At 45.5% G+C, this 27,422-nt stretch overlaps 1 protein-coding gene and 1 non-coding gene across 18 annotated transcripts in view; both read left to right on the top strand.

Annotated features, from left to right (window-relative positions):
• ATXN2 (ataxin 2) overlaps window positions 1-27,422 on the top strand; it is a 1,509,788-nt gene that overhangs the window by 821,055 nt on the left and 661,311 nt on the right. For all 17 annotated transcript variants that reach the window (XM_085634791.1, XM_085634789.1, XM_085634788.1 and 14 more), the window contains one exon: window positions 12,116-12,179. In XM_085634791.1, the coding sequence (XP_085490917.1) occupies window positions 12,116-12,179 (64 nt within the window). The remainder of the gene's footprint in view (window positions 1-12,115; window positions 12,180-27,422) is intronic.
• On the top strand, window positions 1,000-1,130 carry LOC146783867 (small nucleolar RNA SNORA36 family). The gene has a single exon (XR_014971457.1). It is a non-coding gene; the product is annotated as a small nucleolar RNA SNORA36 family (small nucleolar RNA).

Genomic DNA, 27,422 nt, shown 5'->3' with positions numbered 1-27,422 from the left:
CAAAGTGTGAAATCCCGGTATTGTATAGAATCCCTAGGTAATGTATAGAATGCCTGATGGTTTAGAGGCAAACTAGGAAATATAAGTTTTTGGTGAAAATGTTACATACTTTTCCTAGGCATTCTATACAATTCCTAGGCATTATACAGAATGACCACTACCATTTACGCAAAGTGTTAAAAGGCCACAAGATGAGATTCCTAGGCATTCGGCAAAGTGTGAAATCCCGGTATTGTATAGAATGCCTAGGTAATGTATAGAATGCCTGATGGTTTAGAGGCAAACTAGGAAATATAAGTTTTTGGTGAAAATGTTACATACTTTTCCTAGGCATTCTATACAATTCCTAGGCATTATACAGAATGACCACTACCATTTACGCAAAGTGTTAAAAGGCCACAAGATGAGAAGCCTTGATTAATGAATACGCATTGGAAGCTGAAAGAACAAAACTGCGAAATAAAGCACAGGATATTCTTACCGGAAAACAATGAAAGCAGAACTGAGATTGAAGTACTTGTTACACTAAGAAAGGCCGGAGTAACACGTGGAATTGTACTCACTTTTATTCTTCACACAAAAACACCTTATATTTTGGCACTTTGATCTTCTTGTACATACATTTCACGACTTAGAGAAGAATGCGAACAGAATATTCTTACCGGTAAAACACAAAGCCGAACTGGCATGGTCTACTTGTTGCAGCAGGGAAGGCTTTGAATTGCACTTAATTTTCTTTTTCACACAAAGGCACCTCATATTTTGGCATTTAGTCTTGCACATACACCTGACGAATCCTTGGCCGCTTCCTGTGGACTAAGAAGTAGCTGCAGATCGGAGAGGTATTTCGTGGTCAGGAACGTCTTCAATTCTCACTAAGGGCCTCATGTAGGTAGCCAAATACCGGTCGGTAATGGCCGATTTTCGGTAATTATACCGTTACCGACCGGTATTTTGGCTATTGGTATGTAGGGGGACAATTTCTGGATTCGGAATTTACCGAATCGGTAAAATTACAGAATCGGTAAAATTACCGAATCGGTAAAATTACCGAATCGGTAAAATTACCAAATCGGTAAAATTACCGAATCGGTAATTTTACCGATTCGGTAAATTCCCAATCCAGAAATGAGATGTAGGGGGAGTGTGTGGGTGTTGTTATGAGTCGGTATTTACCACCAACTAATAGTTGGTGGTAAATAATGTATGGATGAGGAAAAGCATTTCAAAGCGCTTAGAAGTGTGCACATGTGGCAGACATACATGCCCTTAGGGCATGTATGTGTGCCACATGTGCACACATGGCCAAATCAGGGGTGCAACAGGGTGTCAATGTGACACCCTGCCACCGTTGCATGTTCTCCCCCATTACCGAATCGGTATTTACCGATTCGGTAATGAGGCATACCTTCCCCTCAATGGGAAGGTATGCCTCATTACCGAATCGGTAAATACTGATTCGGTAATTACCGAATATTAACGAATCGGTAAAAAATACCGACACATTACCTACATACGAGTTACCACTTCTTAAATACCGATTCGGTAACGTTCGGTATTTAAGAAGTGGTAACTGGTATGCTACCTACATGAGGCCCTAAGTTCTTTGAACATACGGTGAATTGTGATCTGGCGTAGAGTTGCTTCAAGATTCCTTGTGCAGTTCCAAGTCGGTAAAAGCCATCTTCCGTCACGTTCATAACAACTACCAAGAGATTGCGTGAGTCACCCCGCCCTTTGTCGACGTCAGGAATTGGAACTCGCACAGTGGCACCAAAAGGCACAGGAGGAATTTTTTTGTCAGAATCCCTTTTCATTTTTCTGGCCTGAATCTCAAGGTTCGATTTCGATTCCATTTTACTTTGGATAGCTTTCTCAATATTGAAGCAAACATTGCACAAAATGCTGTCCCCATAACCTTCTACTTCGTCGCCGTCATCGTCTTTAGGAGAATGTCCAAAGATGGCATGAACATTCCGGCCACACTTTCGACATGTAGGAGCACCGCTGGTTTCTTTTAAGCAGAGGCAACAGATAACGGAAGAAGAAGGATTTTCGGTATCCACGGAAATGGAAAGCTCTTCGATAACCATGGCTTCATCACTGTTTTGGTTTCCTCCATCATGGATTGCATTCTCAGCTATGTCTTCTGCAGGGAGCTGTGCCTCTTGCATTGATTAATCTTGTCTTCCTGCTGTTGTGTTGTTTGTACGCTCTCTATTATTTTTTCGAGCTCTTCTTCAGTCTCTACGTCTTGTAAAACGCCGTCAGGCAGGGACGACGTCGAGAGACCTACTCTAGCTTTGCAGCCGAACAGAGCTTCGTATGGTGACCTCTTAATCCCAGAATGAAAAGCTCTGTTCTTCATAAGTTGGACGAACCGCAATCCCTCACTCCAGCAGCTAGTTTTTTCATCTTGCATCCAAGCACACAGCATATTTCCAATGTCCTGATTAGCTCTTTCGACGCTCCCCTGACTTTGTGAGTGGTGCGGCTTACCATGGATGATCTTCAAGGTGGGCCAATACTCCTTTAGGCTGCTTACCACATTGTTTGCAAATTCCCTGCCGTTATCGGACTGTAGAATCGTTGGCGCACCAAGCAACGTAAATATGTCGACGAGCTTGTAGGCTACTTCTTCCGCTCTCTTTGATTTCAGAACCCTGAGAACTACAAACTTAGTGAGATGATCTTGGTACACCATTATAAACTTGTAATCTGTCAAAATGGGACTGAAAATCGATGAGATCGACCTGACAACAGGAGTTGAATTCAGAAAAAACCATTGGCTTGACCACAACACCTTTTTTAACACCTTTTTGCTTCTTCTGGCAAGGCTCACAAAGGTGAATGTACAGCTCAATATCATGACGGGTAATATTCTTATACTTGGGTGAAAGTTCTTTCAACATCCTGTCCCGTCCTCCATGACCAATAGCCAAATGGGCCTTATGGAGTACGTCAAATAACTCTGAGTCCGCGACGTAAAACGGAATAGCACTCGTACCTTCATTAACAGGATAGATCAAATTAGTCGTATTCTCGACCATCATTACGTCATAGTGTTTCACCAGCCAATAGTCCCGTGGTTCCTCCTTAATGGTCGTCTTAGCCTTTTTCACATCGTCCACTAACTTTTGTTACTGGTTTTGGTTAGGAAAACAGTTTTTAGCAGCATTGGCTCTTACTTGAGATAATTCATCGCATGATTCCTGTCTTGGCACTACACTCCCTTCCGACATGGTGATACAAGACCCACGGGAAAGGATGACGGCAGAGCGTCTGTGGAACCTCAGCCGGATGCTATACACGACCTCTGACCCTGCTTGCAGGCAGGTCGCTCCCCACACCACCGCACGGCTGCCACCTGCTCTTTGCCTGGTTACTTGTGCTGTCTCTGCCCCTCGCTTGCTGGCAACTTGTGCTGTCTCTGCCCCTTGCTTGCTGGCAACTTGTGCTGTCTCTGCCCCTCGCTTGCTGATAACATATGCTGTCTCTGCCCCTCGCTTGCTGATAACTTGTGCTGTCTCTGGGATTAGGTCTGTTATATACTTTGCCGGCAGACAATCCGGCAAAGTATACAATGCCTAGGCAATGTATAAAATATCAATCATTTCATACTTTGACGTTAGATTTTCAGGCATTTTTACCTAGCCATTCTATAGAATGCCGGATTTCACACATTGCCGGGCGGGAATAAAATGGCGGGATTAGGCGTATTATATACTTAGCCGGCAGACAATCAGGCAAAGTATACAATGCCTAGGCAATGTATAAAATATCAATCATTTCATACTTTGACGTTCGATTTTTAGGCATTACCTAGGCATTCTATAGAATGCAGGATTTCACACTTTGACTGTAACATATACATAAAACAGTAAAATATAGAACGAAAGCACTTTTAAGAGCATTCTACTGCTACCTTAATGACTGATAATTAGTCACCAATGACAGTAAGGCTAAGTGAAAAATAACTGCAGACGATTTTATATAAAGTTTTATGTAAGTATCATACTCGAGCCTTTGTAGAATCGTATAATATGAACACATTTCTCTCTTGTAAAGGTGGCAACCGTCTTGTGTCACTAGAGTCCATGCAACGAATCAGCAACCATTCAGCTGCAGAACTGCGAGCACTGTTACTTACTCGCCACCGTTCTGTTTATCAGACGCACACTAGCCTGGAACGCCACCTAAAACAAAATCCACTCAGTGAGCTGCTTTTTAGAGTGACTTGTGTTTTAAGAAATCGCATGAGACCGCACATGAAATGTTCCTTGCAAAACATTTTGTTTACTAACAGGTGGTTTAGGGCTTGCCCATTATTTTACCATTGGTTGGCGTTGTCACCCTCATTTCCTTGCTTCATTGGTCTGCAAGTGTCCGCTTTACTTCCTCTTCATGTGTGCCTCCTCTGGAGCATGTCCCAGTTAAGGCTCCCTTTCCCAGTTTCCTTCCACTGCTCTTTCTGCTGAGCTATGTTTGTATTTTAGTTGCAGCTCTCCGTAAGAGTTTGTTTGGCAGGCTTTCTCTCCCCATCCCGTCCTGTTGCTTGCACCCACCCATGTTCTTGCTTGCTTTCTGTGTCCAGTTTGCCCCCTGCGTACTTGCCTACTCCATTCCTCCAACATTGTTGCTGCTTTCCCTGTCCCCCCTCGGTGTTGCTGCTGCTTGCTCTCTCTTCCACAATATTGTTGCTTGCCCCATCCCCACAGGCCCCGCTCCCACATTGATTTCTGCTTCCGTCCATCCCCTTTCCTGACTTGTTGCTGCTTTCCCCACCCCTCTAGTGTTATTTGCCCCGTTACTGCTGCCTTTCTTGCCCTGTCCCTCCCGAGTTGTTGTTGCTTGCCTCATCCCTCCCGAGTTGTTGTTGCTTGCCTCATCCCTCCCGAGTTGTTGTTGCTTGCCTCTTCCCTCCCACATTGTTGATGCTTGTCCCATCCCTACAGCCCTCATATAATTGTAGCTTGTACTCTTACTCCCTCCCCCCTTTGTGTTATTTCTTGCCCGTCGCTCGTTTGTTGTTTGTACTTGACTTGTTACTGCTTTGTTTTTGCTTGCCCTGTACCTCCCAGCCCTCCATCATTGTGGTTGCTTAAAACCCATGCCCCCACCGACTCACCATTGTAAAACAAAAAGAATTTTAGAACTAGTCGCTAAAAGCCATAGTTGTTAAAGGACCATTTTTGTTTTAAGTATGTTTTAAACATGTACATAAATCATGGAAGACTGAATTTCAATTTACAGAGAATCCAGTAGCGTAACATTTGCCCCTGAGGCGCAGGGGTGCCCATCTCTTCAGGAGCCCCAGCCCTTCAGGTGGCCCCCATTAAGGCCAAGGTCAGTGAAAAAATGCAATATATTGAAGTTTCATGGGCCTCTCATCACATTCAGCAGGGTGGGTCCATCCTTTGTGTTACACACTCCAACAATCAATAAATAACACAATTTACATCTAAATAAGACATAAAGGTTCTAGAACATGAACATACAAAATGCCAAGAGGAAAAGGGTCTTGGTGCATTCCAACTGTCAATAAAAAGGTATACATAAATCTTTCACAACTAAAGTTGCCGCTTTTCTCGCTCTTTCGCTTTTTAGGTCTCGCCTGACCCAGCGCATGCGCTGGTCTGGCGAGACTTTTTGAGAGGGCTCCAAAAAGTGCTACCAGGCCAGCCTAGACCTGCAGTGCTTGTGCGCGGCCGCGCGTGCCGCACTTGACTCGAGTACTTTCACTTTCGCGGCCGCTTTGATGTTTGATCGCGATCACTTTCGCGGCCGCTTGGCATAGCCAATAGGTCTCGCTTTTCGGCCCTTATAAGTATTTAGTTATGCAACTGTTGCATGGCTAAACACTTACAAGGTCCTAAAGGCGACACCTATTGGCTATGCCAATGCTTGTTCTCTGGTTGCCAAAGACTTCAGGCTTACCAAGAACCTGCCTGAGCTTCAAGCCTGCCCGCTGCTTGCCATTGGTTAATGTTATTGTCACTCTTGTTTACTTATTTGATGATCTCGTTTTTGAACATATTTTGGTTTTTATAGGGTCAGGTATCCCTCGACAAAAGCTAATTTCCTTACTTATAATTTATTTTAATTGGCAGATATAAGTGATGTCTGTCATCTTAGAAAAATTAAAGGTAATGGCACCTGCATCCTATCTGTTGCCGTGCATGCATAATGATGCATGCAGGCCCCTACAGAATGAGTCGGGCACTTCATATATAATTTTTCTTTTTTGCCAGTGCTAAACAGGCGACGCGACCTGCTGGATATGCCAATGTTTGTTTAAGTTGCATCAGTGTCACTGTGTGAATGCACTGAGCACAATTTAGTAGGATCAACTTGTGAAAGAATTTTGATAGTTAAAAATCTCAGTGTACATATGCTGTTTGAATCTACATCTTTGTTAAACTATCTGCTTTAATTGCAGCAGAGATATTCTTCAGCAGTTTACTATATGTAACCATTGTTGTTCTATGTTTAGTCTGTAGGCACTTTCCTATTCCCGGCACCAGCCGCCCTTCTGTCAAAACTATCACATCGGTATGAAATGTTTGCAAAAGTGGACTGGACAAGGCAGGGTTCTTAATGTTTTGAGCTCATGCATGTTCTGTGTTGACTTTGCTTAATTCAGTATTAACAGCTTTGAGAAACAGTTTCTAATCCTGACCCTAGATTGGGAATAGGGAAGCTCCTAATCACTAGTAGGAAAGAAGTCCACTTAATTCAGCTGTCTAACCTGAAGCTTTCTTAGAAGTATACATTACATCAATTTAGTCAGCTGGCCAAGGTTTAATTTGTATATAATTATGCTGGTCCCACTGCTACAATAATATAAAACAAGCTGATAGAGATTTGTAATCACAGATTCCTTATCTTTAAATACTCCCTAGGCGTCACACTGAATCCAGAAGATCTTGAGCAGTACATCAGTGCGGCGGAAGGTGGCACCAGTTGGCTCCGCATTCACATTGTAGGCATAATCTAATAAAGAAGTGACATGCGCTGTGCCTATAGAAGCGCAAACCCAGGGTGTTGACATCAGTTCCTTTCTTTCTGTGGCATCAGCGCCAATCGAAGAGATACCTCAGGCATTTTTATTGCTTTTTTGACGTCTTGTTGACCTTTTTTTGCTCTTTGAGCTTTTGCTTTAAGTGTGCCTTTTAGAAGACTGTGAGCTTGAAACCCTGTGGAGTCTGTCACAGGCAAATGCCTGTGACAGACCCCCACTTGCTTTGTTTGTGATGCCTGGAGGCAGATCACGACTCCTAGGCCTGGTCTGACTGCTGTGCTATGAATTTCAAAGCAGTCCGGTAACAAGCGTTGAAGCTCCTGATCGCTCGACACCAAACCACTTCACACCACTCCAGGCCCCGGTTGCGTGGAAGGTCATCGGACCCACACGCGGAGTCATTACCAAGTCAGTAAGTGCTTCCTCTGCTTTTAACCCACACCTTATCTCATAGAGACATCTAGCCAGGGATTTCTAACCTTTAAAATTTCCCAGGCGCCAGACTGAATCTGGAAGATTTTTCTTCCAGCAATACCCCTGCGCGCCGGTAGATGGCTTTCGGCACGTCTGCTTAGCGTATGCACTGAAAGTGAAGCCTGCGTCACCTATAGAGGCGCTGCCTTGGTGTGCTGACGTCAGTTCTTTTCTTTCTGCATCAGTCAAGCGCTGATCTGTGAAGAGAGCAACCCTTTGTAATTTTCTGACAGAATTTTTCGACATTTTATAGTGTCTAGGTTCACCATGTCTGGAAAGACTTCAGGGTTCAAATCACCCAGCGCCTGTCACAGCACCATGTCGATGACGGACCCGCAGTTGATTTGTTTCTGGTGTCTGTAGCGCAACCATGACTCGAAGTCGTACTCAGACTGCCAGGCCATGGCTTCGAGGGAGCAGTCCCTAAAGCTGCTTGCAGCCCGGAAGGCAACACCATGTCGCTTGACACCTTAGAGGTCCCGGTTGGGAGGAAGGTCCCTGCACTGCTCCAGGAGTCCCAAGTCTTCTTTGTCCCACTCGAAATAGAGATAATCATTGGCACAAAAAGCACAAAAAGTTGAATTGTGCTTCGACTTCTTCCCGTCCGCCCGCCGACATGTCTGAGGAGTCTCCGCGTTAAAGGCCTCGTTGTACAAAACATGTGCTTGGGTCGACTGCGCATCCCCGATTTTCTGAGAGACGAATTTTATGAGGCCATGCGTCACATTTTTGGGTAGCCCTTGGGTGTCTTCTTGGGCCCTGCAGGGTCAGAGGGGAGCTTCATCGGGGTCCGGTGGCTCTGGTGCCGATTTCCCCCCCCCCCCCCCCCTCCCACTCCACGGGTCATTTGTGGACGGCCTGACCCACTAGCTGAGGTTTCGTGTGCCTTGGACCCGGTAGACTGGATGGTAGTGTTAGACTTGCAGGTCCCCCATTTCCACATTTTTGTCCTGTCTGCCCATCCACGCTGCCTGCGGTTTACGGTAGGCCATGAGCATTTTCAGTAGCCCTTGATCATTTTCAGTTATCCATACTCCCTTTTGGCCTTACCAGCACCCTTCGGGTGTTCAGCAAGATGATGGCAGTGGTTGCAGCTCATCTGCGCAGATCAGGATTGCCCCTAAGTGACTGGTTGCTGAAGACGGGCTCGCTCCAGGCTGTCATATTCCACCTCCAAACTATGGTGAACCTCCTGCATTCGCTGGGGTTCAATATCAACATGCCAAAGACACACCTGAAATCACTCTTAGATGCTCCCTTTCATGGGAACTGTTCTGGACACAGTGTCGTTTCGGGCTTATCCTCCCGAGCAGTGAGTCCAGGATATTCGGTCTATGATTCCGATCTTTCAGCCTCTATCCCGGGTTTCGGTCAGAATGACCCTGAGGCTACTGGGCCTCATGGCTCCTGCATCCTGCTGGTGGACTATGCCAGGTGGCATATGCAGGCTCTGCAGTGGGAAGTTCCAGTGTGCACAGCATCAGGGGAATATTTCCGTATGCGGCCAGATCTCGGAGAGCACTGCACGCCTATTGCAGTGGTGGCTAACGAACCGGGATTGGGTCAACAGCAAATCCCTCTCCCTTCCACAACCAGAGTTCACAGTGGTGTCAGATGTATCACTTCTGGGGTGGGGCGACCACAAGGGAGAGGTGGAGATCACAGGCCTCTGGCGGAGTCTGGGCTCCATATCAACCTTCTGGAGCTTCGGGCGATTAGTCTTGCGATAAAGGCATTCCTTCCCTCTGTCCGGGGTAGAGTAGTGCTGGTATTCACGAACAACACCACCGCCATGTGGTACTGCAACAATCAGGGCAGGGTGGGGTCGTGGACCCTATGTCAAGAGGCCCTTCGCCACTGGACATGGCTGGAACATCAGGGCATATCTCTGGTTGTTCAACACCTGGCAGGTTCTCTGAACGCCAGGGCGGACCAACTCAGCCGCAGGTGCATGATGGATCAGGAATGGTGTCTTCACTCGGAGGTGGTGCAAGGTCTCTTTCGGCAGTGGGGAGAGCCTTGGTTAGATCTTTTTGCTACCGAAGAGAACGCGCAATGTCAGCAATTCTGCACGTTGGAATTTCCAAGGCGGCAGTCGCAAGGCAACGCTTTTCGTTGTGTCGTTGCGGTCTTCTATACGCCTTTCCGCCTATACCACTTTCACACTGAGTGCTGAAGATCAAGCACGACCGGGCCCAAGTGATTCTTGTGGCCCCGGATTGGGCACGAAGAATCTAGTATCCCGAGCTATTACACATGGCCATCTATCCTCTGATCAGACTGCCTCTTCAGGAGGATCTTCCGTCGCAGCAGCATGGGATGGTCCTCCACCCGAACCTGTCCAGCCTCCACCTTCTTGCCTGGAGATTGAGTTGCGACAGTTGACAGCTTTCGACCTTCCTCCCGAAGTCTGTAATGTTATCTTGACAGCCAGGGTTCTCATCCTGTCATTAACTTTGATCTTGGCAGCCAGGCATCCCTCCACCAAAACGGTATACACCTGTAGATGGAACAAGTTTGTGGCATGGTGTGCAGCAGAGGCTGAGGATCCCCTTTCTGCCCCCCTTTCAGAGGTTCTCCTCTTCTTTTTTTGGCCCAGCAGGGCTCTGCTCTGGGCACTCTCAAAGGCCAACTTTCGGCCATTTCGGCCTTCCTTCGGCTGCCTGACCAGCCCTCTCTTTTCAAGTCCCTTATTGTGAATCGCTTCCTCAAGGGCATTACTCACTTGTTTCCTCCAACTCCTTTTGTGATTCCCTAGTGGGACTTGAACCTGGTTCTGGCCTATCTTATGGGTGCTCCTTTCGAGCCGCTACATAACTGTCCTCTCAGACGCCTGACTTTTAAAACTGCCTTTCCGGTTGCCATCATCTCTGCTCGCAGGGTGAGTGAGCTACAAGCCCTTTCTTCTAAGCCTCCTTTCCTGGCTGCTTGTGAGGACAAAGTTGTCCTCCGCACTAGGCCCTCTTTCCTTCCCAAAGTGGTTACCTCTTTCCATATAGGACAGACCATCACTTTGCCTACCTTCTTTCCGCCTCCACATCCTTCTAAAGTGGAAGAGAGGCCCCAACGTCTGGATCCAAAATGTGCGCTTTCGTTCTATCTGGATCGCATTAAACCATTCCGGGTAGATGACCAGCTCTTTGTTGGTTATGTGGGCACCAAGAAAGGTCGGGCTGTGCAAAAACGAACCATCTCCCGATGTGTTGTTCTTTGCATCAAAATCTGCTATTCCTTCGCGAAAAAGGAACCTTGGTGTTGCGTGCCCATTCCACCAGGGCGACAGCAGCCACTACTGCTTTGGGACGTGGAGTCCCCCTTCTTGACATCTGCCAGGCAGCTACGTGGGCTTCACTGCACACATTTACCAAACACTACTGCCTGGACAGCCAAGTCCGGAGAGACCGCTTCTTAGACCATTCGCAGACCCACCACCGGGGTTGGTATTGCTGGGGTATCTATTCTAAGGTAAGGGATTCCCTTTTGAGGGCCCTAGTTTTGTGCACCAGTGGTCAGTGTCTTGCAGGGCTCTGCGCTTCTGGCATGGAATGTCGCCTAAAGAACTGACATCAGCGCGCAAGGGCGATGTCTAAGTAGATACCACGACGTCATTCTGACGACCACGACGCCAATGACGAACACGGAGTCGACCTACCGACCATCGCCTATCGACGCGCAGGGGTACTGCTGAGGAAAAGTTTCTCCGGAACCAGTCTACACCTGGGGGTAATTCTAAGGTGAGGAATCCAAAACGAATCTGTCTCTTACAGATGTATTGTTACCGAAGGGAAGTAACTTGTTCGTCAAGTCCACAGGGATTGACATTTTGGCCTCTCAGTCCTGCAGGATTTTCTAGTGTAAATCTGTCCGTAGTCCATCCTCTGGGGATGGCATTGCTTGGGTATCTATTTAAAGGAAAGGAATCTGCAGCTAGATGTCGCTATCAAATGGACAAGTTACTTCCCTTCAGTAACGCCTTATGTAGTAGAGACGTGATCTTGCTGCCGATTCCCTACTGACCCACCCATTCTTCCCACACTGCGGCCAGGTTTCTAGGGTCAGAGATGTTCCCCTTGAGGGCCCTGGTTTCTTAAAAACACACCAATATCTGTATTCTTCATAGCTGTGCGTCTCTGGCATGGAAAGTTGTGAAAAGTAACGAACGTCAGTGCGCCAAAGTGGCATCTATATAGGTGATGTGTACTCCACTTCTGTTGTGGACAACACCAACATCATGCGGAGGTGACCGACGCCACCTACCAGCGTAGGGGTATTGGTAGATGATAAATCGTCTGGATCCTGTCTGACGCCTGTGAAATTCAAAGGAAAGGAATCTGCGGCTACATCATGTCTCTACCAGATAACACATTACCAAATGTGAGTAATTTGTCCATCAGTTTAATTAAATTGTTTTTTTCTAAGCATTTACCGATATCCATTATAAGTAAATTATTTGCATTTATTCGTTAAGAGATTGCACACTTATCATGCTTCTCAACTGTATGGTGCGTGTTGCAGTACTCTAAAAGTCTTGGAAATGTATCAAATCATTATATTGTCTTGTTGTTTTTGTGCTTTACATAAATGATATTAACATTAAACTCTTTTTTTGTTAATGTCCAGGCAAGTTATAAAATCTACCCTTAATCCGAATGCAAAGGAATTCAACCCACGAACATTTTCACAAGTAAGTTTTAGAAATCAGATGGTACATAAGACTGCTATTTATGAGGAATGAGCACAAGCAGTTGTTAGTAGTAATGTTGAAGCTTATTGAAAAATAGTGTGATTGTCTGAAATAGCAACAAACAGGAGTCAAAGTATTATTTAAGGGCTGGTAGCTCAGCTGTTTATTTGCTGGTGTCACACCCATTACATTTTCTGAGCTGCCAAACATGAATACTTGACTGTATTCACTTGTCAAACGTGCAGCAAGTTAATGTTAAACTCTCGCAACATAATTGGTGTTAAAAAACAAATGTGACACCATATATACATATATCCACATGAAGAGAAACCAGATGCAAACTAGTGGGCTGCTAGATGTTGCTAATAATATAAGAATGAAATGGAGAATAGGTGATTTAGATAAATGACTGTTTTTCCTCTCACTTTTTTAATGTATCTATGCATAAAGTAGTGCATATTTTGTAAACTGGTAAGACTATCAGGATAGCATTAATGCTTGATTAAACAGAAGTATTTTCCAGTGTGCAAACTAAGGCTATTGATATGAATCTAGGTTTGTTTCCCTTTGCTTATTGTAGTTGAAAAATTCTGTCACTTTAAATTGAATGTCCCACAATTACCCAAAGAAGGGCAAGCCTTCTCACTGTTCTTGGGAGTGATTATTTAATTTTCTATATCCTTTCACAAGTAAGAGTCTTCCCATAACCCATGTTTCTAATGTGCCACAGCACCAACTTCAGTTCCTTCTTTCTGCCACCACAAGAAAAGCTCTACACTCTGCAGGCAACATTTTTGGACCATATGAAGCCATTTGCAGCCAACTCATCGTTTGGATTTTTAAACCCCTAGTTATTTTTTTCAGTTGTAATCAAAAATAAATTGTCACTGCAATACTTTTTCACTTGTCACAAGGTTTTGAATTTTGTTTTTATATTACTGTAATATTGCAGTCTTCTTCCAAGCAGCTGACACATTATCTCAAAATAAATACAGTGAACTCATTGACAGACTCCAAAAAGTATAAAAACACATAGCCAAATTGAAGCTTCTCCTTCCAAAAACATGACCTAACATAATATCTGTATTTAAAGTATATTGTTTGCCATTTTAGGGCTAGGTTCAAATGTATTTGCTCCTTGCACATTGTTTTGGAGCAAGGTGCCAGGATCCCTGAAAAAATTGATTCATGACCAAACACTGACCAGGAGATCCACTTTTGGCGATGCTCAGACAAACTGCAAATGAAAAAACAAGTATAAAAGGGGATTACTTGGACTTCTGAACCCTAAGTTCTGGAATGTGCTAAATTTTTTGAGAAACGTACGAAAAACTGGTTTGTTAGAGGACTCCTGGAAAAGCGATCTGTTGAAACAAATCTTCGAGAGTTGACTTGAACTCTGGTTTCAGCAGCTGACTAAAGCTTATTTAGAAATCCATATGTGTCCCGAATGTACTGCAACTCCTGGAAAAAATGCCTATTCCTCCCTGTCCATAATTAATTTCCACCTATCCCCATATTTTCTACCAATAATTGAACTTAGCCACACTGTACATTTACCTGCAATGAACATGCTCTTGTTCTAAATTACCCAATTGTGTTTACTTATATTTTCATATTTTTCCATCATGCAGACTTCACCTGTAGGACTTTAGAGAGGTTGAAGTCTTGAGGGTAAAGATACAGTATAATAGGATATGTACAATGCAAAGAACAGGTAGAGTGTTGGAATATATTCTAAGCAGAGTAGATAGATGATGTATGTCAGAATCAATCATTCGGGGTTTATAAAGCGTGGTTACTCACCTGTGATGGTCTTAATGCTCGGTGTTTGAGACGAGGGGGGGTGGCGGGGGGCACTGGACCATCTGAGCGCTGGGGTTCAGTCGAAGAGCCAGGTCTTGAGATCCTTCCTGAATTGGGTCAGCGACTGGATTGTCTGAGGTGGAGAGGCAGAGTGTTCCCAGTCTTTGCGGCGAGGTAGGAGAAGGATCTTCCTCCGGTTCTAGTCATGTGGATCTGAGGGATAGTGGGCAGGGACAGCTGGGCTGGCGAAGGTGTCTGGTGAGTACGTTGAATGAGAAGCGGTGGTTCAGTTATGTTGTTCCTTCACCATGGAGGGCTTTGCAAGCGTGTGTGAGGAGCTTGAAAGTGATTATTTTGTTGACTGGGAGCCAGTGGAGTTCTCAGGGGTGTTCGTGATATGGGTGCCGCTTGGGATGTCGAGGACCAGTCTGGCTGCGGCATTCTGAACGTTCTCTAGTTTTGTGAGGAGTTTCTGGGTAACACTGGCGTAGAGTGCGTTGCCGTAGTAGTCTGCTGCTGATTAGTGCGTGGGTGACCCTTTTTCTGGACTTGGTGGGGATCCATCTGAATGTCTTTCGAAGCATGTGGACGCAAGATGAGGAGATGGCGTTGAACTGAGGGTTCATTGTGAGAGAGGAGTCCAGTATGAAGCTAAGTTTTCATGCGTGGTCCATGGGGGTGGGCAGGGTTCCCAGTGTGTAGAGTCACCACCAGGAGTCGAACCATGCTGAAGGGGGTGGGTCCCAGGATGAGGACTTCGGTCTTGTCAGAGTTGAGTTTGAGGCTGTTTTTTATCCAGGTGGAAACTGCCTTCCTCCCGATGTGGAAGTTGATTTTGGCAGTTGCAGGTTCGCTGGTGAGGGAGAGGATCAGTTGGGTGTCGTTGGCATAGGAGTCTATGGTGAGACCGTAGTTCCCGATGATGGCGAGTCCGTAGCTCCCTATGATGGCCGCGAGAGGGTCCATGTAGACATTGAAAAGGGTGAGGCTCAGGGAGGAGCCCTGGGGTACTCCGCATCTGAACTCTGTGGGTTCGGAGAGGAGCAGAGGTAGTCTGACTCGCTGTGTTCGATCGGTGAGGAACAAGTGGATCCAGTTCAGGGCCTTGTTGCGAATGCCGACGTCGTGGAGTCTTGTGATTAGGGTGCGTAGGAGACTGTGCCGAAGGCGGCTGAGAGGTCCATAAGGATGTGTGCTGTGGTTTTGCCCCTGTTGAGATGGGAGCAGATGTCAGTGGCTGTGAGAAGTGCGTTCTCGCTGCTGTGGTTGTTTCTGAAACCAGATTGGTAGATGTCCAGGACGTGGTTTGTTGAGATGAACTCGGAGAGTTGGTCGTTGGTGGCCTTCTTGATGACCTTGGCTGGGAAGGGGAGCAGGGAGGTGAGTCTGAAGTCCTTGAGGTCTGTCGGGTCAGTTTCTTAAGTAGATGGTTGATCTCTGCATGTTTCCAGTCATCTGGGAAGGTGGCGGTCTCGATGGAGCATTGATGGTGCGACGGAGTTCGGTAGTGATGGCAGTGGCTGCTCTATGGAAGATGTGGTGCGGGCATGGGTTCTAGGGTGCTCCGGAGTGGATGCTCTTCATAGTCTTGAGAGTGTCGTCTGTGGTGAGCAGACTCAAGTTGATCAGGATCTGTTGGGATGCGTCGTGATTGGGAACAGTGGTTTTGTGCTTGGTTGGAGGGTCTAGGGTGTTAAAGCTGTCGTTGATCTGCCTGATATTGTGGTGGAAGAAGGTGCTGAGTTTGTTGCAGAGGTCCTGGGAGGGTGGGACGTCCATGATCTCTCTGTTGGGCCTGGCAAACTCATTGTTGATTGCGAAGAGTTCTTTACTGTTGTGTGTGTTGGTTTTTATTCTGACCTGGAGGGCCATTTTCTTAGTGATTTTGAGGAATAGGTGGTGTGCTGTGAATACAGCTTTGAAGGTTGTGCGGGTTTCCGGGGTTTTGTTGTTCCTCCATTTCTTCTGTAGTCATCTGCAGATGCGTCTGGACTCATGGAGGGCGAGAGCAAACCAGCTGCCTTTCTTGGAGTGTTGCTTGCCAGGTGCCTTCTTGAGGGGGGGGGCAGGGTGTAGGAGCAGTTGGAGATCCATCGGTGGAGGTTGCGTGCTGCAGTATTGGCGTCAGAGGCTGTCTGTAGTGCTAAGGGAGGCAGTGAGCTGTTCTTCGGTTAAGTTTTTCCAGTCGCGCCTGGGGGAGTGGTGGGGGGGCATAAATCATAGTATGGAAGAGAAAATACATGTTACGTAACACAGTACTGTTGCAGCAATGTAGCATTTATAGAGATTTTACATACATTCATAAGGGAAGTGAAGAACCTGAGATTGATCATACCTACTAGATAACGGTGTTGATTCATTGAGGTAGTTTCAGCACCTTGGGAGTGAGGAGAGCATATTGTGAGTTCTAGGTAGGAATATAGTTTAGTAGTAAAAAGATTGACATTATATAGCGGGTAAGGTTTGCAAAACCGAATGAGGTGGTTTGTTTTTCTATTTGGCAAGCAGATGTATTTTTTAGTTGTTGCTGTAAGATGGGATCGGTTTATCTGACCTGCGCCTTCAGTCTTTCTAGATCTTTCTGTCAAAGCACGGATGCAATAGAACATAGCTTCTATTGACTCACTTTATGTAAGTTTTAAAGCCATTACATTTTGTGGCTTTTTTTGAGGAAATGACGAACTCTTACTGGGGTTTAATTAAGGACTATTTATTTTTAGTCATCCAGTCTTGTATATTCAGTGTAGTTTATACTTAGATTAGTGTATTAGTTCATGCCTAGTCATCTGCTAATATTTGCGGGTAAAAGTTGAATAGTTAGTAGCTGCAGAGGTATGATTTGAGTTATCTCACCACTACCAAATCTTTCTTTGACGCTTTTGGGCTGTGTGTTGGGGTCAATAGTGCTCAGTGTCGGTACGGCCTCCGTCCATCAGCACTAGTAGACATGAATCTCCTTCATCAGTTAATTGAAAACAGCACATCATCCTCTACTTCTAGCATCGCTATTGCAGTGCAACACCCTGAAGCCTGATTTGCTATTGTTTACAAGGCAGTGTTTCGCTCTTCAAGCTCAGTTATTTAGCCACACAGCTTTCTAAGAAGTTAGCTTTGAACAGAATTCCAGAGCTAGGGTAGTAATTGTAATTTTGCTTGGATTCAGCTTTCAGAATTTTCAGTAAGTGGGTCTCAAAACCTTTATTTTGAAGCAGTAAGTGCAATACCTTTGTGTAGATGTTCTTACGATGTTTAGTGACTTGTGGATGATTTAACAAATTACTTTAAGTTTTCCGTATTCCAAGCAGTACTGTCCGCAAACATTATAAACAAACTATTATACTGTTTAAGAGCGTTTTGCTAGGGTGGAAGGAGTAAATCTGCATCCTAGGTTGATTTTTTTATTTTTATTTTTTAGTGTGAATGGTCATACATGTTAGAGAATTTGCATAAATAGGGCTGAAAGAGGACTATTTTAAGTACCTTTTGGAATAGTTGTGTGGGGGTAATCTTAGGCACCCTTTTTGTATATTTCCCCATGGTCCTCAGTATCTATTGCTGTAGGAAATTAACTAGTTCCTTACAGTGGTCAATAGTGAGGACACTATTGATAGGATAGTTTGTCTTTTGCTCTTGTTCTTTTTAAGGGTGCAACATTGTTAGTTAATAGTGCTAGTTTAGAGATGTAGCATTGTGTTACACCTTTGGATTCTTCTTAATCATGGTAATTGGTTAGGAGAGTGTTGCGGTCATGTATTGAGTGCATGGTCCGTGTGTTGGATTGTTTGCCTAGAAGGAAGTAGGATGCAGCAGATTAGGTGGTTATCAGGTCAGTCTACGTGGTCATCCATTGAAAGGAGTGAGGCAGAAGAATGAGGTCTAGAATAGATCCTGTGAGCTTGTTTTCAGACGTTTTGAGTCCATTTTCTTTTTGGAAGGTTTCTATGATTCCTGCTTGGTCCAAGCTTTTGTTCAAAGTAAGATTAAAATCCCCATGAAGAAGGTTGTTTAAAAGGAGAGTGTTGATGGCGTATTCAATGTGATTTGTTGTGAAGGATAGACATTTACTTCAGTTGTAAATCAGGCGAAACTTAAGTTTATTAGCACCAATGTTGTTAATAGTTACTTTAAATCATTGTCTGAAATCTCTATAATTAATAGCCCCATGGATGTTTATGCGCTGAGATGATAGCAGGGATTCTTGTTTGTTTCATAAAAACCTTGAAAAAAAACCTAACATTTTGATACAATTTAAAAAATCAGTTTTTATTTTCTCATATCAGAGAGTAAAAAATAGACACCCTTACCATTTTATTTTGTTGTTTTTCTGAGGATGACATTTTGATACTTCTCCTTTTGAGCACAGAACTATTGTTCATTTGAGTTGAGAGAGTTACTCCTCACATGGAGGATGCAATCCTAATACTGCTGCATATTATTTTTTTTTTTTACGTCAAAGGCCCCAACAACAGGAACCTTTGATAGCAAAGTTTGTTTGTCCTTTTCGAAGGCAGTGCAAGGCGAAACAGCTGCCTAAGGTTCCACCAGTAGGAAAGAACACCTTTTGTCTTACAAGCATAAAATGACCTCGTCTGGTACTTGGTGCTATTGAGGGAACTTGAACATGAAGAATCTTTTCATTGACGATCAAGGAACTTTGCTAAATGATCGTAAAGTTCCCTATCACTCATATGCAGAATTCTGTCATCACGGACCTCACCATAGAGAAGACTCCCAGGTTGCGTGATTATAACCAGGAAGCATAACGCCAACCCGTAAAGCTTCTCCACCCCGAGGCAGAGCACTGCTTCCACAGGAGTCGAGAGTCGGGCATTGAGCAGGACTGAAAGTCCCAGATTCTGGCCCACCCCTGCCGTTGGGCTCCAGTCGGTACCAAGGAAAGCCTTTAGAGCCAAGCAAGCCCCCAGCAAATGATGCCAAACACCCCCCTTCAGAACTGAAATCGAAGCCAAGAGCACCTCTGCAACAGAGTGCTAAAGCAATACCGAGGGTCCCTTCGATGTGGAGATAATAGAAATCAGAGGAATCCATATAGGAAAGGCTGGCAGTGGAACTTGAGACGCCAAGTGGTTCTTAACTACCGTGTAGACAGGTAAGATTACCAGCAAGACACCTCCGAGACAGCCTTCAAACATGCATCCCCCAATTCCAAAGAAACAAAAGCTAACCTTCAAGAATGATCTCACTTTCGATGCCCAAAGACATCCAGTGCCCAAGAAGCACCTGGAGAAATCGACAAGCCAGACAGATCTGCGAGCCCTATAGCTCAGCCACCCACACCCAAGCAACCACCTCCACCACTGCCTTCTACTCAACTACTATCACACCCATATTCACCTTCTCCCCTCCATCACCACCAGAGTCTCCTGACGGGTCAGTTCGCTTAAATTTGGGCAGCCCCTGTGTGGAGGGAGAACCTTATGACCAGCTTCTTGGGAGAGAAGTCGCAGACAATCCCTAAAACAATGAAAACCTTTTTAAACTAGTTTGTATTAGCTTTTTTTTAAACTTGGAAGTAGCACAGTATTTTACAATTGGTCAGCAACCCATTAATAGGGGGAGTACATCATGTCATTAGTCCCACACATCTGATCTTCTCCCTTTCTGTGGATGCCCTCAATACTCTATTATTGACCCCCATGCTGTCCATATTTTATTCTATTTTGCTGGGTCAAACCCTGATGGAGGATTTTAAGCAGAGACACGATTGGATTCCTCTCCATGCTTAGGAGCTTGTTAAAGTTGGCCACAGACAATTGTAAAGACCCTGTCAAAGCAAAGGTGGTCATGCCATGGGTCAAGAAGACGTTTAAAGCTTTTTTCAATGACTCACCCTTCATCCATAGCCATGTCCCCCAGATTTTCTGGTAGTGCATACAGCTTCGAAGGAGCTTCAGCTCAAGCCACAGGTCACACATTCCAATCCCCTCGCAACCACACGAAGAGAGTAAGCATGTCAATGCTGCCAGCTAGGCACTTGAAGCTACCACCAAATGGCGCATTGCCAGTTGGGTTGGCCTGCTGTCGAGATAAGATATGACCTTGAGACCTACTGGAAGAGGTAGGGGCTGAGATGAAGATTATCTCCAATGCACATATCCACTGTGCACTCAGTGCTGTGAATACTTCCACCCGTATACCACAAGCATTGTTCTCCACTGGTATGCATGGCTATGAATTTCTGGGTTTAAACTGAAGGCAGATGGCCAGCAGCTCTAGGCAGTTAATGGGTCGACACCGGTGCTAAGGGGCCAAGTACCTTGCTAAGTCATGTTCCTGAGTTTTGTACACCATTTACTGAGTGATGAGTCGGTGGTGAAGATTACTTACTGTGGGCCCAACCAAGGTCTGCAGAGCAACAGGTTGTTGCTGTTCCACAACTGAAGAGATCCACCGGATGCGCGCCTTTTTTAACACTCGCTCTTCCCAATGACCCACCGCTTGTGACCATTGCCGTGTGAGATACTGCTGAACATGTAGTCTTGCATGGGGCACAAATTCTATGCAGGATGCCATCACATCCAAAAGCTTCATTTCAGTTGTTAAAGGAACAGGACAAGTGGACTGAGAAAGATTCCACAGCTGCTAAAATGCCATCACCCCCTGCTCGTTGGTATATACTTTAATTATGACAGCATTTAACATTGAGCCCAGAAAGGGCAGGATCTGCTGGAGACCTACAAGCTTGTTTAGAGCAACACAGTCCTCCTATAGATAGACAAAATGACATCCATGTTTTACAAACAGAAACTGCGGGGTGTTTGCATTAGCACAGGAGATCTGGCTGTGGACAATCAGCAACAAGATCTACCTTTTAGCAGAATACCTACATGTGATGGACAATGGCTTTGTGGACTTGCTAATCAGATGCATTAGAAAGTCCATAAGTGGGAAATCCTCCTGCATGTCCTACAAAGAGACTTTCAGTAATTAGGTTCCCAAGACATAGTCCTCTTTGCCGCCCCAAAAAGCCCAACCTTTGCATCCAGGCACTGACACATGCAGTCCATGAGCAATACACTTTAAACGTACTGGTCAGGGATATTTGCTTATGCTTTTACTCTTTACCACTCGCCCTTTATGTGGTGAGGAAGATGAGGTAAGTCCATGACCCTCTCCCTTGTTGCCCCCAACCTGGGTCAGTCAGCTCTGTTACTCAATGCTCCTAGAAATGTCAGTCATTCTTTATGAGAAGCTACCGATCAGGCTGGACCTTCTCATACAACAGTGCTGCAATATTAGCCATCTGGATCCCAAACAGCTCAGCCTATTATTCTAGCACCTGAGGTCTTAGAGTTTAAGTACCTAAACCTCTTTTATGAGTGTATGACCATACTGCATGAGTGATGTGGGCCTAGTACATGCATAGGCTATGCATCCAAGTAGAATACACTATCTGCCAAATTTTACACCTTCAGAAGACATGAATGAATATTCCTCTATAAGCTTTCACCTCAGCTGTTCTCTGTAGCATACGTGCAAAACAGTAAATGCTTCTCTCTCTTCAACAGCCTTTTGGTTAAGGCATTCATGGAAGGACTTGAAAACAACTCTTGCCATGGTGTGGAAGCTTAAAATAGTTGTCACAAGGTTTATGGATCGGCCATTTGAGCCCTTGCTCTCTTGAAACCTATAGTTTCTATCCTGGAAGGTTGCCTTTTTAGTAGCCAGACCCTTACTGAGACGCAGCAGCGAGTTTCAAGCACTTGCCATTCAAGAACCATTCATTTAGGTACACAGGGACAGGATGATCCTTAGACGTAATCCAAAGGTCCTATCCAAAGAAGTTTCATTGTTTCACATTAACCAGAGAGTTGAATTACCCATATTCTTTCCCTAACCAGATTCAGTAGAAGAAAGGACTAATTTTGTTGTCCTTGCTAAAGCCAACATACACCATGTCCACTATTGACTAAAAAAAATTAACCTGAAAAAACTTCTATCTATGGCCAGTCAGCAGCACAGCATATCTTGGCTTGATTATCAATGTACATCTTTTCTACAATGCATGCATAGCTCACAAAACAAAGACTGGCTGGAATGAAATCTGCTGTACAGGATAAAGCTGTTTTGCCAGGAGGTTTCAGAGCAGCCCAACAAACGATAGGTCCATAGCATGTCTTGCTCTAGATGTGCATCATCTTCCAGTTTTGGGCCTAGACGTTTGCAATTGATTTTCTTGATTTGCGCAATGAATTATGACTCCACCCTTAGTTTGCAGTGCGCATGGATTCCATGTTAGATTATTTTTTTCCATTATCTGGGTCAGACGTGTACTGCTGGGGTTCCGACATTTGACATGTCCACCACTTTTCTTTGAGCTCACTGAAAATTTCAATACCTATTTTTGGATTTGTTTTGTCATCTGAGCTTTCAACTGCATCCTTCAAAGAACAACCTTAAGTCAATTGCCTTCCAACTGCTAAGGTCTTGTGCCCTCGTGGACGACTCATTCGCAGAGAATGCACACAGAGGGAAAATACGCTTTTCCAGAACAGTCCCCAGTACCACGGACTGTAACGGTGGTTCAATAAATGCGAGGTTTCTTACCTCTGCCTCTCCGACCATGACAATACCACTTTGGAGGCCTGCCTCACCTTCTGTTCGAAAAAGGCCCTTTGATACCACTGAGAGAGGTGTTGGGCACATCAAAACATACAGCGACAAACATCTTATGAGAACAATCGCCACTCAGCATTGAGAAAGGTGCCTAGCCCAGAGGCAGTTTTCTAAGAGTTCAACCAGGAGGATGAAGAGGAGGTCCCTTCGTCCTTGGTGCCCACTGGTCTAAATATGAAGACCTCTGCAAGGACTGTAGGTATGGTTCACAATGACACTGACTCTAAGCTTCTGAAGAAGCCTGATGTAGAGACAGAGCACCATCCATGTGGGGGTCAGGCGTTGAGCTCTGTATCAAAAACTTCCCATACTTCTGTGGCCTCCATTGTCTTTGGGCTCCATTTGGCTCTGACAAATTACCTAAGAGATGACAAGGCTGCTGAGCCGACAAGACCTCCTTCTGCAATCAGCCGAGTACAAAGATCAATAAGCTTCTGGGCCTCTCCAAGCAGACAGTCCTTTCGATGGCGGTGACAAAGTCACCATCTGCTGCGAAGTCACCATTGACTCCAAATCCAACATCAACTCTGAAACTGCCATCAGCGCCAAAGACTCAGTTGACAGACGGCTCTGAAGATTCAGAGCAACTCATCCTACAAAGTCTTCAAGAGGAAGGCAGAAAATGCTTTTCATCCATCCCCAGGCTGTAAAAATATCCACAAAGTTACCTCTGCCGAAACCCTTAAAGACTGTATTGGAAGAGGAAACTAGCATTCAAGGAGGAACTTTCTTTGGAGTAAAAGAATAATGCCCATGCTTCGAGATCTTTACTAGCTTCTATTGCCTGCTTGCATCTGTAGGAAAGTAGTATCTGCTTCTTATGGTTACCCTCACTTTTTGTAGATGTCACACTGTTTTTGGCCTAGTCTGACTGGGATCCTGCTATCCAGGACCCCAGTCTTTCTCCTTTCTCCTGTAAATTGATATGCATGTACTTTAGGTATACTCCAGATTGGATTATGGGGTACCCTTATCATTCCCTAGTGTATGGTAACCCATGTACCCAGGGCATAGGTACCCCAGAGGTCTCCCAATAGCTGAAGCATATATTATGCCACCCCTCAGGGGCCATGCAAATTGATACAACCAGCCTGCTACAGCAGACTGTGTAAGCTGGTGCTTGCACCACTTACTTAAGATATAGGTTCACTATATCTATTTAAATCACTACACTTAAATACCCATTAGTCACCCCTATGGCAGGCCTTAACAATCCTGAAGGCAGGGTGCTGGGATTTACGCGAGAGGGTGCCCCTGCAGGAGCAGAGCCCCTCTGCAGCCTTCGGAGACCATTCTGCTGGGTTGTCTGTGATGCAGCCAGACATATATGTTTAAGTGCATTATAACCTCGCGGTAGATGCTAACTTTAAAACGGCTGCTTAGAAACATGGGGAGAGGTGTGGCGCCACGGCCAGGGCGACTGACGCTGGACGCTGGGGATCACGGTTCGATCCCTGGCTCCGGCGGCAGGGGTCTGCCCAGCACCATGCGACTCTGGGCAATAATCTTCCCAACGGCCCCCAGCGCCGAGAGACCCCTTCGGGGGTGATTCGTGCGCTATACAAGTACTGGATTTATTTATGTCGTGTTTGGTGTCAAACACCTTGGAATCATACCTCCACACCAGTAACTGGTGTGGGAGGTAGGATTCCACCCTTCCAAAGGGACATATGTGTTTCACCGGTCTACCCGGTACTAGCTTGTTTGACCTGGGCAGCACAAAATGGATGCTGCCAGCCACGGACAGGATTCTGCTCTCCTGCTGCTGAGCCAAGCTCATGCAGAGTATGGCTTGACAATAAGCGTCCTATCACAGGGAGGTGTAACCACCTCCCAGACAGGATTTAGTGTATTGGGGCTGGGTGGGTACACTCTGAGGGTGCCAGAAAGTCTGCACTGGGGGCACATATGGTGTCGCTTTGCATAGTCCAGCTCAAACCAGTTCTGGGAGCCATTTGCTTCTGCTCTGGGGCGAAACTGGACACAGGACATGAGTGTAGTCACCCCTCTGTCCTGACCCTCCCCTAGGAGGTTTCACAAAATCTTTCCAACCCCTTCCCATGGGTATAAAGTGGGTACCTGACTACAGGACTTTAGATTTTAGCTGGACAAGATTCTGCTAAGAAGAAACCAAGTACTTCGACTGCCTGCACGACGCTGGACGACTGAAGAATTTCCCTTGGAGATACTCCCCTGCAAAAGCAGGCGCCTAAACGCATCTGACCGGTTTGCTTCTTCCGAGCTCCTGAGGACTGCGAAGATTTCAGCAACACAGGAGGTGGGTTTCCGAAGGTCCCTGTGGTCGATCTGCCCTCTCAGTGATTCTGAGACCAGTATGCCTCGTGGGGACTCTGCAACCTGAACCCCTGTGCACTGCGTACATTTGCAGTTGCATATGCTTTGTGGCAATCTCCGAGCTTGTGCATTGGACTCTGTGTAGTCCTGACCCCGAGCAGAATTTGCACCGAATATTTCTGCCCTCCACTCCGAGTGTCCTGTGGGCTGGTACTTTCCAAACTTGCTTGGTCTCCTCACGATCCCTGGTCCGTTGGCCTGTGCGTCCTGGCGAGGGTCACCTTGATAATTCTTGGGCTTACCTGGTTGCTCCAGACATGCCCTGACTCTCCATTGCTAGGAGAGTCCCCTGGACCTTGCTGGTCCTCACCGTGACCTGTTTCCTCTGACTGCGTGGGTTGCATTTGCCAAGGCTTGTGGGTGCTCCAGCCGGACATCGACCCCTCAGCTCTGGACATCCTTCGTGGGATAGTTCACCCCCGGACTCTGGTTGTCCTAGAAGTGTCCTCAACTTGTAAATTTCCAACCGTGACTTTCCCATAAGAGTTGTACGGAGGACGGGTCTGTGTTTCCTCATTGCACCCGTCCTCCATGGGCTCCCTGTGTCACTCCTTTTGGTGGTTCCTTGAGGTCCCAGAGATTCTACGTGCTCTAGGCACTGTGTCTAGTTAAGTTGTTGTTGTTATACCATTTTTTTAGTATATGGTTCGGTCTCCCCCCGGAGCCAGCTGTGTATTTTGCTATTTACGAATGTTCTATTGATTCAGTATTGTGTGCTTTGTGCCCCAGTCTCTTATAGAGACTAGTAGAGAGTATTATATTAACAAACAAATATTTTTATATACACACTGTGTGGTTCTCCTTTCATTTAATTATTTAGGAGGTGATATTTTGGTAAAACAAGCTGCTTTACATTCTTTCAAGGTTTAGCCTGAAGGCTGCTCTCCGTAGCTACCACTAGGATAGCTTTCAATAAGGTTATCTTTGACCTCATGCATCATAAGGGTCTTGTGGCCTGGTACAAGGTGCCCACTTTAACTAGTGGACAGCATATACCAACCCACCTTCTTACATTGGTGTACAGCAGTTGGGATTCAAGTTTGCTATTGTTTTACTTGATAAATCTCATTGAATGATTAACTGAAAACCACTAAGTATTAGGTACATATAATACAATCAAAATTAGAATAAAGTAAGTTCTACTGAACTTGGAGTTAGGCAAGCCAAGGGTCTAGCACACCCTTTCTCCAACTCAAGAGAGTTTAGTCTCCACTAGGTTAGGTAGGTGCCTACACGACATAACACTAGTATGTCTTCTAGAGGAGAAGCCAGTGGCTCTCTGCCAACTAGATACAATGGCATCTCATTTCCAGAATTGAGAGCCATGTGTGCATCTAGGAAGTTGAGAACAGGGATAACAGCAAACACCCAACGTCTCATTCAGATTTAGCTCTTAGATGACCATAGGAAGACCCCAGGGTCTGATGAGGTAGACAGAATGGGTGGGGCAGGGAATGAGGAAAAGGCAGGAATTTAAACCTCCTTTGACCTGTAGTCAATCCCTGAACAGGAGAGTCGAGATGATTCTAACCTGGACAATCAAGATCTTCCTTCAGGTGGGGGAGAAGGCCCAAATGGCCCTCTCTTTACTCCACCAGGAAGTGTACAGAGTTTACCTAGGAGATCCAGAACTCCCTCTAGGGAACCCAATCACTCAGGAACTTCTGTAGGGACTTCCATATCAAACAAGAGGGAATCCTCTTATGATAAGCAGTGCCAATTTCTGGAGCTTGAGAGAGTCAAGTTCAGGCTCAAGAAAGAGCAATTGGCCCTAGACAGGAAATTGACATCCACAAATGGATAACTGCACTAGAAAGGGCCTGTAAGGTACAGAGGGTCCCTCAAGAGCAGTGGGCAGCTATCTTGTGGCTCTCCTTTGTTGACAAAGGTAGAGATAAGTTCCTCACTGTTGGAGAAGAGGATGCTGACAATTACTCAGTCTTGAAGAGTGCTCTCATTGATGGGTTTGGCTTAATCACTGAACAGTACAGGATTAAGTTCAGAGATACCCAGAAGGCGCAGACTCAGGACTGGGTTGGCTTTGTGGATTGTGCTACTAAGGCTCTGGAAGGCTGGTTACTTGGCAGTAAGGTGTTTGATTTTAAAGGATTGTACCATTTAATAATGAGGGAGTAGGTCCTTAATAATTGCCAAAATCAGTTGTTGCATTAGTACTTGGTTGATTCTGATCTGAGCTCTCCCCAAGAATTGGGAAAGAAGGCAGACTAAGGGGTCAGAACCAGGGTGAAGCAGAAAACTCAGAATCAAGGTGGTGACCAAAAGAAGCAAGATGCTAAAACCTCAGAGAAGGGTAAAGACCAGAAGTCTTCACAATATCCCCACAAACCTGCATCTGGGGGTGGGGGGCAGTCACAGTCTAACAAAGGGAAAGGCAAAAAGAAACCTTGGTGTCATATCTGTAGAGAGGACACATTGGACAAAAGA

Source organism: Triturus cristatus, chromosome 11, assembly GCF_964204655.1.
Source record: "Triturus cristatus chromosome 11, aTriCri1.1, whole genome shotgun sequence".
Lineage (NCBI taxonomy): Eukaryota > Metazoa > Chordata > Amphibia > Caudata > Salamandridae > Triturus > Triturus cristatus.
Note: the sequence above shows the minus strand (reverse complement) of the source record. Positions and strands in the feature narration are given on the sequence as shown.